Raw genomic sequence first — 17578 nt, forward strand, 5'->3', positions numbered from 1 at the left:
TTTTGAGCAAAGTCAACCCTGTTACGGTTCCGTTTGTTCAATCAATTTTGAATCTTTTTCACTTCATGTTGAGATTTATAGAATTTTATTTGTTTTTCGCAATAGAATTTTAAAAATATGTCGACTCACTTGGCTAATGCTTACGCATTTTTATTACGTGCATATGGTGAATCCTACACACTTATATATTCCGAACCTCCAAGTTATTTATCAAAAATTGTGGGACAGGACAAATGTGGCGGCAAAGTTGTGTTCATTTATCAAGAGGTTAATACTTACTTTGGTGATTTGAAGATTGTTGGATTCCACGATATTTTATTGTTTTAGGATCGCAGCAAAACTGACCATATTTATGCATCACCAACCAAATTACTTATGGTAAAAGATGACGCGGATAAAAGAGATATGGACCTCACTGGCAGTCCGCTGAAAGATGATTGTGTGGTTGAGGCCATAGAAGATATGTCTTTAAATATAAAGATAGATGAAGGAAATACGTGGAAAATGGAAGAAGAATGCCAGAAAGGAATTTCCATTGAAAAAGCCCGTTATATAATGTGTAAGGAGGATTTTCAGTTTGTAGATCGTGACGCAAAAGGCTCAATATGGATTCTTTGTAATGGAGCTGATGTGGATAGAACGCTTTTATTACAATATGAATTTTCTCCCAGTTATTTTAGTCGAGGCATAATTACTTATTCTGGTGTGATACATGTTGACGAAGTAAATGCACAATCCATAATGCGTCAACACCTCTCTCTTAAAAGTAGAACTTCAACTGGACAAGTGGAAACTTACATTGAGAACATATATCAAATAAAATCCAACATTTCTGTGCGTTGTTGTTGGTCCTCTACTGCTGCTTTACCTTCTCTAATTGATCTAACATCATGTGAAGTGACTCTGCGGCAAACTTTTCGGCTGGAAGCTTGTAATGAGTTAACAGAAGACTTGATGAATCAACTGCGTATATTGACCGTGATAAAAAATGATATAATATCGTACAAAAATTTAGATAACTGTGATGCTGAGGGAAGAAGTGAAGCTCTTGTCTACCGCTGTGGTTGGTGAGTGAACGATCACTTAGTATTGAAAATGCTTGTAATTGTTCTCAACATTTTCCATAGTGGAATAGATATAGGTGAACTGCGAGAAAGTATAAACAGAGCAGTTACCGAAATGGCTGGTCTACATGAGATGGATAGCGCAGAGAGTGGTAACGAGTGCGATATAGAATCGGTTGTGCAACGCATTAAGATCAGGCGACTTACCGATCTCACCGATAAATTGTGGGAAATTTTAAAACGTAAGACAAACATTTAATTGAATTGTATGGTATATACTTACGTTATACGTTTAACTCGGTAGGTTGCTCTTCATACAAAGATCTAAAAATGGCGTTCACGCTGCTATTTAAGTGCGCGGCTCACTGCAATATTGTGGTAAGTGCCATATCGTGTAAGTGCTGTAATGTTATTAATTATTTGCAAGGCAAAAAATGCCAGAAATAGAAACGTTTAAAAATATAAAATGAAAGCAGGCAATGTGTATAAATATATGTACTTATTAGGCTTTGCGTCTTATACTTTGATTTCACTTTCTTCTATGCGAATTGCTTAGAATACGCCAACAAACAAGAATAGACTGGCTGAAATCATTACCGAGGTTGCGAATAAACGCTTGGCCATACCATGTCTCACGGGCACCGAACCATTGGAACTGCTATTAGAAATCGGCTTGGAGAAACTGTACAGAGACTATGAACTCATATTTGATGAAAGCAAAATATGTAGTCCCAACGATTTGAAACATAAAAGGTAAAGTTATCTACTATAACAGTTGTGTGTAACTGTGTATGTATATAGTTTATGTTCTTTCATAACGAACATTTTATTTTACAGTCTTTTTGATTCGCCACATAATGATGAGAAAGGGGCAATGCCAAATGTGCGCAAGTCACTGCGCAACGCTGTGCGTCCAGACCCGGTGGCGATGCGCAAGACATTGTTGCATAATAAAGCAAAAGGAGATAGTAAATTCGACCACGATGAAACCGTAGGGTTTAAGAATAGTAGCTTTGATGAAATAGAGGTGTCAGAGCGTCTCGCCAAACTATTACAAGTGCATTGCGCTTTGGAACACTTGCTTATGATACATGTCAATCTGAATTTGACTAACGGTAAGCAATAGAGTCATTGAGCTACTTACAAAACTTGTCTCATCTTCTGTTAAAATCTGTTTTGCAGTATATAGCGAGGTGTGTGAGCAACTTTTAAGCAAACCTCTGCGTTTTCTCGATAATATTGATGAGAACTTAGTGGATGAAATAGAGATATCTCTATCTGCACATGATGTGCGCGAACATTTGGAAAGGTGAGTCAATCTACCTTACTTGCATCCAAATATTGATATCCATTTAATAAATTGATTTTGAAATGTCAAATATGCTTACAGCAAAGTTCCACAAATGCGCCGCATATCAATGCGTTCGGAAAACAAATTTCGAGAAGTAAAATCCACATTCTACTACAACATGAATAACATTTGCCCTCCTGCTGTTTCAGAATTTTTTCAATCCGAAGGTATGGTTTTTTATTTGCGCATTAATTGAGTTTAAAGAGTATTTTCTTATAGACAAGGAAGCTAGTAAAGAGATCACTTATTATAGCTGGATGTATCATAAAATCAAAACATTGCAATAATGTCATTTATCAATTTAATTATATACGAACATTGAAATAAGCAAAGCTTAATGTTCGAACTCGATATTATATATATATCAATAAAAATGAAAACAAAAAATAATTATCGATTTAGTTATTAATTTCAAGCTTAAAGAGCAATAGGAAGGGGATGGTTTTTTTTTGAACTCTTGTTTTGATCGCCACATTCTAAACAGCTTTGGCATTAAATAATAAATAATTAACGGTCTTAAGTGAAAGTGCATTTTCATGTAAAAGATGGCATCCAGACGCTTCCAAATCAGACGCAGACGACGTGCAGATATAAATTGCATTGAATGTGGAATGCGCACCAACAAAAATGGTTAGAAAGTGTACGCAATAGTTGGCAATATCCGAACAATGCGCCACAATATGGTTCAATCCAATTAGTGTGCAGGTTAAGCTGCTTTCATTTACATAAGTATTTGAAGTGCGCCTCAGAGCTAACAAGTATCAGAACGACAGTTGAAGTGCTGAGGTCCGGACGTGTTTCAGCACAAAGCAAAATACTTTGAACATACGGTGCAAATTGAACAAAATACATTTATTTTTGTGAAAAAATCCTTAAGTGTCCTGTTTCAATAGCAAACACTGTTCGGATTACTAATAATATTCGGCGAGACACGACGTTACAATCAGCATTAACAACTTGTCCTCAGCGCTTTTAGCAAAATTACAAAATATCGTGTGTGCATTTTTAACTTATATTAGAAAAACTTAAATTGAAGGAGTCGGGGCACAGTCGAAATATATAAAAAAAGTAAAAAGTACTCGGATATTATACTCATGCGAATGCTCTTCAACGTTTAAAACGTCAACAATGGTACGTGTGCTAATTGGCATAATTAAACTCAGAGAAAGTGTGAACCCCTAATGTGAAAATTCCACTGCTCAAAATACATATGTATGTATATGAATTATCAGCCCTTCAATGTAGACAGGACATGCGGCATAAAAATAAAATATTGCTTGCCCCATTCATACTAGAATGGAGCCTAATTTTTTAGTGCTTTGTTTTAAATATATACGAAGGGGCATTGACAAGAAGTGATTCAAAAATAAACCGGAAAAGGATCAAATGAACTGTATATGCGCAAGAAGTGGTGGGGAAATATTCAGAAATGTGAAAAAAAATAGTTTTCGTATTTCGAGAGAACTAGTTGAGAGATGTTTATTTATTTACAAGATGACTAATTCAAAATAATAACTAAGCACTAGCTTCAAAGGACTTCGGCTCAGGGTTTATACAAAAAAAGTTTGAAAGATAAGTTTAGAAATTTTAGGAAAGTGATAATACTATGTGAGTTTGCAGATTTCAGTTGGTCTGAAATATCGCTGTTGTCCGGGCATAAAGCATTTCTCGAAATTATCTGGCGATTTGACAGTCTTTGGCCAGATAAAAATCCGCGTCCGTTTCGGTTACATAGAGCCGACTGTTGTGGGAACAATTGGTTTTAGTGTTTTTGGGTTGGAATATATCAGATCGTCGTTTTTGAGTTTTGCAAAACTTCGAAAACGGATGTACTGCATATAACGAGATGTGTTGTTGGTGTTGGCAAAACAATGCCATTTCATGCAGTTATTTTTAGAGGAATAACTTAAGTATTTAATGGAGAGTCTAGATATAATGCAACGGGATCGAAGGATTTAGAGAACTTACAATTGAATGACAAGAGTTTGTAATTTTCATATTTGTTTTTTAAATATTTATGTTAGGGATTGGAGTTCTTCTTTAAATTCGGCTATGCCTTTCTCATCATAACACTTATGATAATGATATGGATGTCCTTGGCGCGCGCCTCCATGCATATGTACGAAATGGACGATTCACGTAATCCACCCTGTACGCAAAACGCGCTTTGCACGTGCTCGAAGTCGGCGCCGGATCTGGGGATTGTCCATTGCAAAGATGTACCATTTCCGGCGTTACCTAAAATGGTGAACGAATCGAAGGTACGAATCAAAAGATTGAAAGTTTGCATTGCAAATGCAGTACGTTTAAGAGAAAGAAGAATACTTTTAAATAACGGTAAAATTATTCCTCTACTTTCAACTCTATTATATATAAGGTCTTTTCGCTACACATGGAAAACACCGGTTTGCGTGAAATTGAATCATACTTCTTACAATCGACAGGTTAGGAATTCTTTACCATTCGGCTCCATGCTTATATATTATTTTGTGATAAAATTTGCTTTGCGTACACTTCAGGCATGTATCGTTTGAAAATATCTGGCAATCATTTGACGGAAATACCCGACGATGCGTTCACAGGGTTAGAGCGCTCACTGTGGGAGCTATTGCTCCCTCAAAATGATCTCGTGGAAATACCCTCGAAATCTATACGGCATCTTCAGAAGTTGCGCCATCTTGATTTGGGCAATAACCACATCACTCATATACAGCACGATTCGTTTCGTGGCCTTGAAGACTCCCTGCAATGGCTGATATTGCGCGACAATTGTATATCCATGCTGATGGCGCATAGCTTCTCGGGGCTACTTATATTGGAAACATTGGATTTGAGTGGCAACAATTTGTTTGAAATTGATCCTAATGTCTTTGTGGATGGAATGCCGCGTTTAACCAAGCTACTGCTGACAGACAACATTCTCTCCGAGATACCCTACGATGCGCTTGGACCGTTGAAAAGTTTACGTACTCTAGACATATCCCATAATGTGATATGGTCTCTGAGTGGCAACGATACCTACGACATAAAATCCACCACAAAGCTTAATTTGGACAATTTGCATTTAGAATATAATAACATTGATATGTTGCCACCAAATTCATTCAAGAACTTCGATATTGTGAACAGGACATTCTTCGATGGAAATCCCATACACACCCTTAGGGTGAGTGATTAGTTGAAATGGAAATAGATTCTGTCATATTAATTCTGCTTCCTCATATGGAACTCCTAGGAGGACGCCTTCAAACCGGCCAAAATTCGTGAGATATATATGCGCTACTGCGGTCTGACCAACATATCGCCTGTGGCTTTCGACAGCTTGGTCAATAGTCTGCAGATCCTGGATTTGTCCGGCAACAATTTAACCCACTTACATCACAAATTATTTAACAATTTCGATGTGTTAAGGTGAGTACGAGGTAATGTCCGGTTCCCAATTAAGGCCTACGGTCTATTAGCAGTACGTTTATTTTTGAAAGCCCAGCTTAAAATGCCTTGTTGGGCTTAATGCGTCATACATACATATGTACATGCATGAGTATGAGTGAGTACATTATTAGCATTGATGTGTTCTATGAGCTCTCTCGTCGGTATGTGGAGGCTAAAAGTCTAAAAGTGGTACAATAGTCCGTGTGTGTGCTTGAGCATTGTCAGCGTAGTCTAGTTACTAAGGCGAAACAGATGACGGCGCCGTGTTGCATTCACTGTCATTCTAATCCGATTGCCGCAATATGTCGACACAAACCAAGAAAATGCTTAAACTTATAGGCAAATGGTTCACGAAACCAATGGAAAGTGCAGTTACAAATAAAACCGAGCCAGAAGCAGTTGCAGACGACCGAATTGGGGGAAATATTTGCACCTTGTTGAAAGTAAACAATATGGCTTCTGCTGACTGTTGTAAAGCACACGAAAGCACAATGGCTTGGTAAATATACCGTTAGGCATGCAGCCGCCGGAATTATAGATTACTAAGTGACCTCTTTGACCATTTTTAAAATGGTTACACACTAATTAAGAAATGCTTGCAAAAACAACGAGAGCTTATACATAGTATACTATTTCTATAAATTGTGTATGTGCATATGTTAAATCACGGGAGCTTTCACAAATTCACTATTCACTATTTCATATTTACATACACATATACCATACCATGCAGAGTCATTAGTTTGCGGGACAACAAAATCAAGATCGAACAGCCGTTGGAGACCTTTAACGCCATGCAGTACACGCTGCTCAAATTGGATTTAAGCGGTGATAAGAACGATCCAACGAATCTGCAGACGCTACGCAAGTAAGTCTCGTATTTGACATTGCTTCGCAGCAAAAACATATGTATTTATTTGCAAAAAGTATGACCAGAATGCGGAATATGCGTTCGTTGTCCATGTCGCGCATGGGGAGTGCCACGTCAATAGGTCCGGATGATTTCAAGGATTTCGGTGTGGAGCTTGAGGATTTGCAGATCACTCGCGCCACCCTTGCCACCATACAATCGCATGCCTTCAAGCATGTGCGAGGCCTTAAGCATTTGGACTTCAGCGAGAATGGCATACAAACAATTGAGAACGACGCATTTCACGAGGTGAGCACGGTGTTGCTGTGCATTTGGCATGATTTGGAATAACTATGATTTGTACTTTTTGCTATCTCAGATTGGACACTCGCTGATATCGTTGAAAATCTCGCATGGCTTCACGGGTACGGCGCTGCCGGCCGATCCGTTGCGGCATTTGACCTCACTGCAGGAACTGGATTTCAGTAATAACAAAATCACCAGCATGAGCGACACAAGTTTTCACTTCTTGAAAAACCTACGGCTGCTGGAACTGCACGACAATCGCATCGAGCAGGTCATGAAGGGCACATTCCAAGTAAACATATAAGAGTCGTTAGTGAAGAATATACTTTTATGTTTCTCTATTTACAGGGCGACATCCATTCGAAATTAGAGGAGATATCTCTACGCTTCAATCACTTAACTCAGGTGTCGCAACACACTTTCTTTGACCTGGAGGTGAGTGCGGTTTTTAATTGAAGGCTTTTTTGATTTTCGATATAAATGTGAGAATTTGCACAGACTTTGAGGAAATTGCATTTGGACGACAATAAAATTGAACGCGTCGAACGCAGAGCCTTTATGAATTTGGATGAGCTGGAGCATCTCAGTTTGCGCGGCAATAAACTAAATAATTTAGCTGAGGAATCGTTTCAGGTATAAAATATTAACAAAATCCTGTCACTTTATTAAACAAAAGATTAACTAATTTGACAAATTTTGTACCCCTCTAAATACCAATTCCACCATAAAATCACTGTTTGACTATTTGTCCCAGTCGCGTACTAATTCCGTCATTATTGGATAATGTTGAGATGTTTATCTATTTTTTAAAATCGATTTAAACTGTCTAAAGTATTTTCTCTTACACAACAGAATTTACCGAAATTGGAGATTCTCGATATGGCTTTCAATAATCTACCGAACTTCAACTTCGACTACTTTGACCAAGTAAGTGAAACTTCCTCGCACTCATGTACACACCCATCGAACAAATTTAATTCACTTCCAGGTGGGCACCTTATCCACACTCAATGTAAATGTGAGCCACAACCAAATCAAAATGCTAATGTACAATAGTTCCTGGGCCGGCCGCTCTGATCATGGTGAGTGCTTGAGTTCGCATTTTGAATACACTTTATTCTCACGTTGTTCCTCCAGGTTCAATGCATCATTCAAATATAAAGTTACTGGACTTGTCACACAACAACATATCTCTAATACATCCAGGCTACTTTCGGCCAGCCGAGATTTCTTTGACCCACCTATACATGGGCTATAATTCATTGATGGTGAGTTGACAAGACACATTAAAAATTCTAAAAGATAAAGATTTAAAAAATAAATAGAATGCAACGCGTGACGTGTTCGGTAACATGCCGCACTTGCAATGGCTGGACCTGTCTTATAATCATATACGCGAGCTGGATTTTGATGCGTTCAAAAATACGAAGCAGCTGCAGGTAATTTGAATGAGATAGTTATATTTTTTCATTCTAAATAAATTTACTCTTTTGTACTAGCTTATTTATCTGGATCACAATTACTTAACGGACATACCCCAGGACATTTTCAAACCAATCTACGCTTTGCGCGTTATCGATCTGTCCCATAATCATCTGCGTGGCTTGCCTGACAACCTTTTCTATAATGGCGGCATGGAAAAGTAAAAAAAAAAAAATCCATAAAACTTTTACAGGAACTTCAAGTGTATTTTTAAATCTTCAACAGGATGGACGTTTCGCACAATATGTTGCTCAAAATACCCTCATCATCCCTGTCCAGCTTGGCCGCTTTAACGCTGTGTGAGCTGCACTTATCCAATAACTTCATTTCAACCATACACAGCATGGACTTATCCAATAAATTTAGGGTTTGTTTAACTTTGAGGAAATACCAAAAAGCAAATGAATTATTTTAATGTATTCTAATCTTTGCATAGTCTCTGCGCTTCTTAGACATCTCCTACAATTATTTGCTGCGTATAGATGACGCAGTTTTCGCCACAATGCCTCGGCTCGCTGCGCTTGACCTCTCACACAATCGCGATTTAAAAGTGATGGACAAATCGTTTATGGGTCTGGAGAATTCACTCATTAAACTGGGCATGGAGAATGTCTCCTTGAGCACTATTCCCGAGATACGATTGAAGTACTTGCGCGAGCTGCGTCTGGGCTACAATGAACTGCCGTCGATACCGCAAGAACTGGCTTTCAATATGAGTAATTTGCGAATGCTAGATTTGTCCAATAATGACCTGACTAATGTACCGTTAATGACACAATCACTGCCACATTTAAGGTGCGTCTTAGTTGTAAAACCAATGATGACAACACTACCTTTATTCAGTCAAACGTTAAATATTTGTATTGTGTTACCTTTTTTTAATGAATTTTCACAGGAAATTGATGCTCTCGGGCAATCCAATCACCTCGCTTAATAATAATAGTTTCGACGGTGTCAATGAGGACTTGGAAATGTTGGACATCTCCAATTTTCGTTTACATTACTTCGAATATGGTTGTTTAGATTCATTGCCACATCTGCGATCGCTCAAACTTACCGCTTACTCGCATCTGGAACACTTCAATATACCGCATTTGTTGCGCCACCATCATAATATACGTGAACTGTGGATTGAAGCGCCGCAACCGTTCACGCGCATCATAAAGAAGGGCTCCGGACCGAATCAGGACATTCAGCAGGTGCAGATGGGCCAACCCACTGATCTGGGGCGTGAAATGGAGGGTCATCTGCCATCAAAATTGACGAATATAACGTTCAGTGGTCCGCAGTTTACCAGTCTCAATGAACGTATTTTGAAGGTTAGTTGAATATAAAAGAACCAGAACTCATAATTTCCTGTCCAGAGTTATCAAATACATTTCCATTAATACAGTTGTTTGTAATACATAGAAATACTAAAATCTGCATTTTTCAGGGCATGAGGTCGCCGTACTTATATATGCAACTATTTAATACCACACTGAAAGAAATACCTGCCAATTTCTTCAAACATATGGGACGAGTCCGCAACATATCGCTGGACATACGTTACAACAATCGTATGCTGAAAAAGATACCAAATCCGAATACCGGCAATGTACCTTTTCTGCCGAACAGCGTTTTCCTCACCGAACTTAAAATGTCCGATTCGGATTTGAACTGCGATTGTGATTTGGGGTTTGTAGCGCCTTCTTACATACCTATTTAATAGGTTTTACTATTTTTCTCTGCATCTTTTCCGTTTTTAGCTGGGTAGAGTTTTGGCAGCGCAAACGAAGACAATACATTTGCTCATCGCAAACGTGGACCGATGCTGTGTTCAGAACCTTCATGAATTCACCTTGCCAAGTGTATGGCCGCCACAATTGCGATGACCACGACGATGATCTGCGTGAGACCCGATGTGATAATAAAGGCGGACAGCAGTTAATGGAAGTAAGAATTTAAAAGTATAATTATATAAGAGGAAAGTGTGTAGAATACGATGTTGTCAACTTGCTCCAGTAGTACCAATATAAATCTGATAAGAATACCTTCTTGTGTTAATAATTCATTTGACTCCTTTCAGGCACTGAAATTCGATCTGGAATGCGGTTGGGACAATGCAGGTTGCCGCGAGACGTTCATACTGCTCATTACAGCACTGCTAATGATCGTCTTCTGGATGTGACTATTAAGATGCGCATTCAAAGTGTCGGCAGACTTTTACAAAACCCTAGAGAAGGTATACGGAGACAATCCGCTTTAAAGAGGAATGTTGCAATTGTTGTTAAGTAAAGGGACACTAAAGTAAGAGGAAGTTGAAGCGAGAGAGGATGGCGAGCATAAAGAACAAGTGTGCTACCCGAAAAAAACCCAAATAAAGTACAATTCCCGGACCTCAGCTGAAATTGGATTCGTAGTGTTTTTTTGAAATATTGCATTTGTAAGTTTGTTTTGTAATTCAACCGATAATTGAATGCGCGTGATTACCTTGAAAAATATTGGAAATTTCGTAAGAATTTTTTGGTTTCACCTTTCATTAATACTAATTAATATTGCATATTATTTTTGTTAAGCAAAAATTTAGAGAATTAAAACTTAAGACACCTCAACAGACGTAATGCACCTAGTATATATGTACTTATATAGTTGTATCAAAATTGATTTTCAGCACTAATTGTTCGCAAATGGAAATCTGTTTTCCAATTTGTTCTTAACTTAAGCGTCTCTGTTTTATCGCTTCGCTGTATGCTATTGCTTAAATATTTTTAAAGCCATAATTTGTAAATGTTTTCGTATTTCGAATAAATATTTTAACACAAAACCGAGATGAATTATTCCAAAAGAGAGTACCTTGTCACATGACGTAAGAACTAGAATCGTCTGAAATACTTCAGCAAAATTATGGAAAAGGTGTTATGGACCATGTACTCACATAGTCTGAATCCTATAACTTGTAAGTATTTCAAAATGTATATATTAGATATATCATCTGATATTATGCCATCTATATATACGGCATAGACGATGGAACGATGAGCTGTACGAGTTATACGACGACATTGACATAGTTCAGCGAATAAACAGACAGCGGCTACGCTGGCTAGGTCATGTTGTCCGAATGGACCAAAACACTCCAGCCTTGAAAGTGTTCGATGCAGTACCCGCCGGGGGAAGCCGAGGAAGGGGAAGGCCTCCGCTCCGTTGGAGGGACCAGGTGGAGAGCGACCTGGTTAAACTTGGGATCTCCAACTGGCGCCGAACTGCGAAGGAGAGAGAGAGAGGTGGCGCACTATCGTCGATTCGGCTATAACCGGCTAAACGGTTGCAACGCCAATCACATACATACATATATACGGCATAAAGTCAACCGGGATTCTGAAAATCAGTTGTAAGCGGATAAGAGAAGATCTGTACTTCGTGAGAGATGTTGCGATGGTTAAAAATTAACGAGAAAAAAATATTTTTAAAAGAAATGAAATCTATATTTGATAAAAATTCTGCTTTTAAATGCAATTGTCAAATTCAGTCATCAGACTATGGATATCTGAAAATCCTGGCAGTGTAACACAAGTAGATTAATTAAAGGAGTTCGTAATGATTTCTTCCACTTCCCGTTTATGCACTTTGCCAATGCCAGTTGCGGTGGTAGCTGCCTCAGACCGGCCAACGTATTTTAACTGAACAATACAAAATTAAGAGGTTAATGCTATAACAAACCAAATTGCGAATCTAAGTATGTATGTACCTGTTTGCCAACCAAAGTCTCGAATCGTGGGCGCACAAAACTCCAAGCGCCCATATTGCGGTGCTCTTCTTGACTCCAAACAAAGGCTGTACACACGAGAGTAGAATATGCCGTTAAGTGATAGTACCAGTAGTATGTAATATCCTGTCGGATGAAGTTTACTTACTCTTTGCCTGCGAGTATTTAGCCAGCTCTTGTTGTAGTTCATAGGCTGGAAAAGGACATAATGACTCCAGCCGTATTAGAGCCGTATCGGTGATGCCTCTCGTTCGGCGCGCCTCATCTAGCACAAAGAAATGCTTGCCGGAACACACTATGACTTTTCGTACTTGGTCTGCAACAACACTTGGGTCACCTGTGGAATACCGTTATAAATGCGAAGATGTAGTGCTTCATTATTTATGCATATCCGGCAATTAGAATATGGTTGTTTGAGGTATTCGGTGAATTTTAAAACGCCACAAGCAACAAATAACTCACCCAACACATTGTGGAAGTGTGTGCCCGGCTGGAAGTCGACATGTGTGGATGTGGCAGCCGGATGACGCAACATTATTTTCGGAGCGACCACAATGAGTGGTTTGCGGAAATTGCGCAGCAACTGGCGGCGTAACACATGGAAGTACTGTGCCGAAGTGGTGGGATTCACAACGTTCACATTTACATTGTCACCATCGGGCGTGGTTTCTTTGGAGTCGCACAACTGCAAAAAGCGTTCAATGCGGCATGAACTGTGCTCTGATGCGGCGCCATCGTAGCCATGTGGTAGCAACATCACTAAGCCATTTGAATCCATCCACTTGGCTGCAAATTTATAATGAGCATAAGGGTAAATATTAGACTTGCATTTATTTTACTCTTCTAGGCTGCCTGAAAACTTACTCTCTCCCGTTATTATATAGTTGTCGATCATAATTTGTGCGCCGTTCGCAAAGTCACCAAATTGCGCTTCCCAAATAATCAACTTTTGCGGATCGTCTATAGCCATTCCGTATTCATAGCCCAGCACTGCTTCCTCGGATAGTATGCTGTGAGCAATTTCCAATTTGCCGCCGTTGCCGCCTTTCAGACTATTCAAAGGTATAAACATTTCATTGGTCTTCTGATCGACCAGCATTACATGACGATGGGAGAAGGTGCCGCGTCCCACATCCTCCCCACTAATGCGTACGTGATGTCCTTGATACATAAGACTGCCGATCGCCAATGCTTCCGCTGTGGACCAATCGATCTTTTCACCACTATCTAGTTTCTTTCGTCGCCCCTCAACATGTGTTTTCAACAGATGCGGATGCACGTTCTGGAAATCGGTATAGTTGTTTGGCAGACTTTAATTATTTCCATAAAATACTTACAAAATCCTTCGGGTGATAAACACTCTGATGGCCAATATAGTTAAGTAGTTGATAGTCAAGACCCGTGTCCCAGACAGTAAGTTTATCTGATGCGCTTGTTAAACCAGTCCATTGTTTCTTAAAGTAATTCGCTTCGGGCTTATAACTTTCTGATATCGCCAATTCGGCATCTAAATGATTCCAGTAATCTGAACGCATCGATTTTGCCTCTTCGGAGTTGAGTACCCCATCTTGTATCAGACTTTCCACATACAAATCAGGTACGGATCTTGAAAATATAACGGAATAATTCTTATTACAATTATTATGTCAGCACTATGATTCTCAGCAAACCGACTTGCGATTGTGAATGATCTGGTAAACTTGCGGATTCGTAAAGGTTGGATCGTCCATTTCATTATGTCCCCAACGACGGAAGCAGTTCATATCAATGAATATATCTTTGCGGAATTCCCTTTGATATTGCATTGCCAATTGTGTCACTAAAGCGACCATTTCGGGATTGTCACCATTCACGTGGAAAACGGGCGCTTGTATGGTTTTGGCCAAATCGGAAGAGTAGTCTGTAGAGCGACCGCGTTCGCCGGGAGTCGTAAAGCCAATCTGATTATTCACAATCAGATGTATGCTGCCACCTACCTCAAAGTGTGGCACGTAGGCCATATTCAGGCATTCCTGATTCACACCCTGACCAGCAAATGCGGCATCACCATGAATAAGGACATTGAGTACTGTGGTGCCAAAGGGTTTTGCATGATCGCCACTGAATGCGCCATCACGAACGCTTTGCTGCTTCGAGCGAGTTTTGCCCATAGCCACAGGATTCGCTGCCTTTGTCGGGTAGCGAGAGAGAAACATTTAAAACATTTCAAAAATAAAAACAGGAAGAATCAGTTTTCTACCTACCTCCAAATGCGATGGATTTCTTATTAAGCTAATATGTATCTTCTTGCCTTCCACATCCAAGTCCTCAGAAGTATCTTTGAACGCAAATAGTACAATAATAAGAGAAACATTAAAAAAACTGCGATTAGATCTATAATTCACAACAGCGTTATAGGAGACAACTTACGGAAGTGGCTTAAAGTATCAGACATGGCCGGTGCATCATCCGGGAACTCCGACTCTCCGCTGAGCTTATGGAAAATCTTCGCAGGTCGCATATTCAACATTGTCGTTTGGAGAGGCATGCGTCCACGATGTGGCATAGCCACCACGAGATCTCCGATATCAGCTAATAGTAATAATGAAGGTCATTATGGAGAGAAAGGTCAATCTGAGCTAGCAATCATACCTTGTGCAGCGCTGCGGAAGAGTTGCCAGTAGAAGGCCAGCAGACTTTCGGCACCCTCTCCGCCATAGCGTTTAACACTTGCGAACCGTATTGCCATAAAATTATCCCACGTTTGCGATTTCACCAGCAGTTCAGCTATCTGACGGCGCGCATCCTCCGTGAAGCTGAAGTCCGGTTGTTGTTGCTGATATCCAACGGTGAGTTGTTCAAAATGCCTCGCCAGCCATTCTCGCTCCTCCAGGTTCTATTGCATAAATGAGTAAGAATTACCAAACGGTCGAGAAAAGTTTGGAATATACAAGCTGGGATTACTTACCTCAATGTAGTCGAATTCCGCGCTAACCGATGTGCCACAGTAAATGTCCTTCAACAACGATGCCAACTCGTCTACGGTTGAAGCGTTCCTCCCTGCCAACTGTGGCAAATTAATTAAACCTTGCGGTTGCACGAAATTATCCAATGTGAGCCCATAGAATTCTGGATTCAGCTCATCAATGATGGTACTGTCGATGAAATGCAATACATATAAATGTTTATGTTTACGAAAATTAGTTGTCATGTCAAATGAAGATTATGAGGATGTGTGTATTTCTGTGTCATGTACATATAACTAAATAATGGATATGAGGGATTGTGTATGTTCGTATATTTAGTATAACAACCTCTGCTGGTCTCTGATGCTGATAGGGTTGATAGCTGCCAGTTTATGTCCATGCTTGCGATATGCCTCGACCCACCGATAAACATTGCCTTGGGCATTCCTCGACTGCAGCGTTTCGTCGGCCACTGTATACAAGAAAATATTGACAAGAAGAAAAAGGAAAATCATAGATTAAAATTTTTGAATTATTTTGCTTTCAGATTTGTTAAGTTCGGCAATTTTTTCTTTATATGTTTGTAACTCTTGTTTGGAGATTTTTAATCCGTGTGGATCTATGTTACTTGATACATTTTAGTGTATCGGTGCCTGGCCTGGCCTAAATAATTATTCCAAAGCTAACATGTTCCAAAGCTCCTTCTTCTTTATAGGAATGAAAGTAATTGAAAACTTTGAAAAATTGATTCTGAAGTGTAGATCATTTTCCCAATAAGAGAATAGATGTCGAAAATCAAAAGATATTGCTTGAATTGAATTGCTTAGCAAATTTAATTGTTTAAATCCTATTTTGTGTAAACTTAGATATATCAGAAAGCCAACAACGACCTTGAACTCAACATCTCCCAGGTCAGTATCCAAATTTATTGTGATATAAGGAACAGTCTGTTAGCATGTCCATGTCAGTGTAAGATTTTACTCATTGTTTGAATAAACCAAATAGTATATCCAATACCTGACAGCCGGTGTCCAAAATGATTAATCACTAATGACAGTTTACAATAAACGCTAACAAGAACGCAAACCTATATGTACATCCATATCCATATTGACTATTGTGAGCCTCTATGTGCAAAAAGTTTCCATTGAAGACAGGATATGTTTGAGTTCTACTGATTGGCATCAGTGAATATGAATGTATGTGAGAAATAGATGATGTGTCTGGTCGGCAGTTGCCGAGTATTAGGTAAACATATGCGTTCGAACACAGGTGGGGATTATTGGATTGCGTAGAAAAAGAAATAAACATTAAATCTCAAATTTACAAAAATATAGTGGAGAGATTGAGTGGAGAATTAATATGCAAAATAGCTATTTAATTGCACCATGGCACACTCAGATCTTTTCGAGTAGTTCTCTCAGTATGTGAATTTCAATCTTCTTTTTCAGTGTTTTAAGTAGGACATAGAAGACTTGATTTGCTTGGTGAAGTTAGTGAGGCTAGTCAAGTGTAAGATGTCTAGAACTCTGCAGAGTTCTTCATTTAAGAGACAAGTAAGAGAGCGCCAGTTCTTCTTATCAAAAAAGGAAAACAAAAATAGAACTCATAAAAAGTATATATATGTACTCGAGTTTGATAAGCAAATAAACACAAAACAACAAAGACTCCGTGGGGTCTTGATAGCATAACACACAGATACAGAGGCTTAGATTTCGCGAATGAACAAAACAATAAACTTCAACACTGTTTGTACTTGTGCACTAAATATTTAGTTATATCTGCTGGAACACATCTATAAATACTCGTACATATAGGTGAGATTAGCGACCAGGAGCTTATCAATCATGTAGAGATTTTATCACTGGAAAAATTATTACCGCATGAGCTGATTACTTGCGCAGAATGATAGAAATACATATATACGCATTTATGTACGATTTATAAACTATATTTAATGCATTCGCTTGTTGTTGTTTACTTCATATGATTACCTTGAAAGACGCGCTTGGGCAGAGGCCTGTAGCCGTAGACGCCCTTCTCACTTTGATAGCCTCTGCGTTGTGCTTGCTGTTTGAGGAACGGTTGTGTGTAGCGCGCTGCCGCAATTTGACGCAACATTTTCACTTTACTATTATTTAATTTCTATTTAAAATTTAATAAATGTTGGAAATACTAATTCTCATATTTCATGAGCGATCACCAGCTCATTCGATTGAATACTGATAGGAGATGCGAGTTCACTATTTAGCGTCAAAGCGCCTCCATTATCAGCGAAGTATTATCATTCCCATTGTTTGCTTGGAAATCTTGCGTCGGAAATGAGTACAAAGAGTCGCCGCTGAGAGCAATGACGGTGTATGTGAACTGTATGTGTAAACTTTACAAACATGTATTTAA

General features: G+C 39.0%; 3 protein-coding genes across 4 annotated transcripts; 2 read left to right on the forward strand and 1 right to left on the reverse strand.

The window, feature by feature from the left end:
* The first annotated feature begins 17 nt into the window (after nt 1-17).
* On the forward strand, nt 18-3504 carry LOC105217824 (protein zwilch). Its single transcript, XM_011193051.3, has 9 exons — nt 18-267; nt 328-1067; nt 1128-1306; nt 1369-1442; nt 1621-1817; nt 1902-2179; nt 2247-2373; nt 2455-2582; nt 2635-3504. Exons 1-9 carry the CDS (start codon nt 118-120, stop codon nt 2700-2702), a joined length of 1941 nt encoding a protein of 646 aa, XP_011191353.1. The 5' UTR covers nt 18-117; the 3' UTR covers nt 2703-3504.
* On the forward strand, nt 3404-10701 carry LOC105217790 (chaoptin). 2 transcript variants are annotated; one of them, XM_011192980.3, is made up of 21 exons: nt 3404-3546; nt 4440-4676; nt 4793-4859; nt 4935-5581; nt 5651-5826; nt 6581-6715; nt 6775-7006; nt 7077-7295; nt 7352-7438; nt 7502-7636; nt 7856-7930; nt 7992-8085; nt 8141-8271; nt 8329-8442; nt 8503-8645; nt 8711-8852; nt 8922-9280; nt 9381-9804; nt 9921-10162; nt 10234-10420; nt 10554-10701. In XM_011192980.3, exons 1-21 carry the CDS (start codon nt 3544-3546, stop codon nt 10653-10655), a joined length of 3951 nt encoding a protein of 1316 aa, XP_011191282.1. In that variant the 5' UTR covers nt 3404-3543; the 3' UTR covers nt 10656-10701. The 2 variants fall into 2 exon arrangements, with proteins under 2 accessions (XP_011191282.1, XP_011191290.1); XM_011192988.3 differs by having other exon boundaries at nt 6784-7006.
* Nucleotides 10702-11928: 1227 nt separating this feature from the next.
* On the reverse strand, nt 11929-17410 carry LOC105217803 (probable 2-oxoglutarate dehydrogenase E1 component DHKTD1 homolog, mitochondrial). Its single transcript, XM_011193000.3, has 13 exons — nt 17173-17410; nt 15527-15650; nt 15181-15367; nt 14865-15108; nt 14643-14804; nt 14477-14550; nt 13908-14401; nt 13571-13838; nt 13098-13515; nt 12696-13019; nt 12382-12570; nt 12216-12301; nt 11929-12147 (listed from the first exon to the last, which is right to left on the reverse strand). Exons 1-13 carry the CDS (start codon nt 17297-17299, stop codon nt 12046-12048), a joined length of 2799 nt encoding a protein of 932 aa, XP_011191302.1. The 5' UTR covers nt 17300-17410; the 3' UTR covers nt 11929-12045.
* Nucleotides 17411-17578: the final 168 nt, after the last annotated feature.

This window comes from Zeugodacus cucurbitae, chromosome 2 (assembly GCF_028554725.1).
Source record: "Zeugodacus cucurbitae isolate PBARC_wt_2022May chromosome 2, idZeuCucr1.2, whole genome shotgun sequence".
Taxonomy (NCBI): domain Eukaryota; kingdom Metazoa; phylum Arthropoda; class Insecta; order Diptera; family Tephritidae; genus Zeugodacus; species Zeugodacus cucurbitae.

What these genes read in the sequence shown, in the direction of transcription:
- LOC105217824 (XM_011193051.3), top strand. Translation starts at nt 118, where the DNA reads ATGTCGACTCACTTGGCTAATGCTTACGCATTTTTATTACGTGCATAT. An exon ending in TTGTGTTCATTTATCAAGAG is followed by an intron (nt 268 to 327) that starts GTTAATACTTAC and finishes TTATTGTTTTAG; the next exon opens with GATCGCAGCAAAACTGACCA. An exon ending in AACGATTTGAAACATAAAAG is followed by an intron (nt 1,818 to 1,901) that starts GTAAAGTTATCT and finishes TTTATTTTACAG; the next exon opens with TCTTTTTGATTCGCCACATA.
- LOC105217790 (XM_011192980.3), top strand. An exon ending in ATCCCATACACACCCTTAGG is followed by an intron (nt 5,582 to 5,650) that starts GTGAGTGATTAG and finishes TGGAACTCCTAG; the next exon opens with GAGGACGCCTTCAAACCGGC. An exon ending in GCGGACAGCAGTTAATGGAA is followed by an intron (nt 10,421 to 10,553) that starts GTAAGAATTTAA and finishes GACTCCTTTCAG; the next exon opens with GCACTGAAATTCGATCTGGA.
- LOC105217803 (XM_011193000.3), bottom strand. Translation starts at nt 17,299, where the DNA reads ATGTTGCGTCAAATTGCGGCAGCGCGCTACACACAACCGTTCCTCAAA. An exon ending in AGCATCAGAGACCAGCAGAG is followed by an intron (nt 15,368 to 15,526) that starts GTTGTTATACTA and finishes TTTCATCGACAG; the next exon opens with TACCATCATTGATGAGCTGA. An exon ending in GAAATCCATCGCATTTGGAG is followed by an intron (nt 14,402 to 14,476) that starts GTAGGTAGAAAA and finishes TACCCGACAAAG; the next exon opens with GCAGCGAATCCTGTGGCTAT.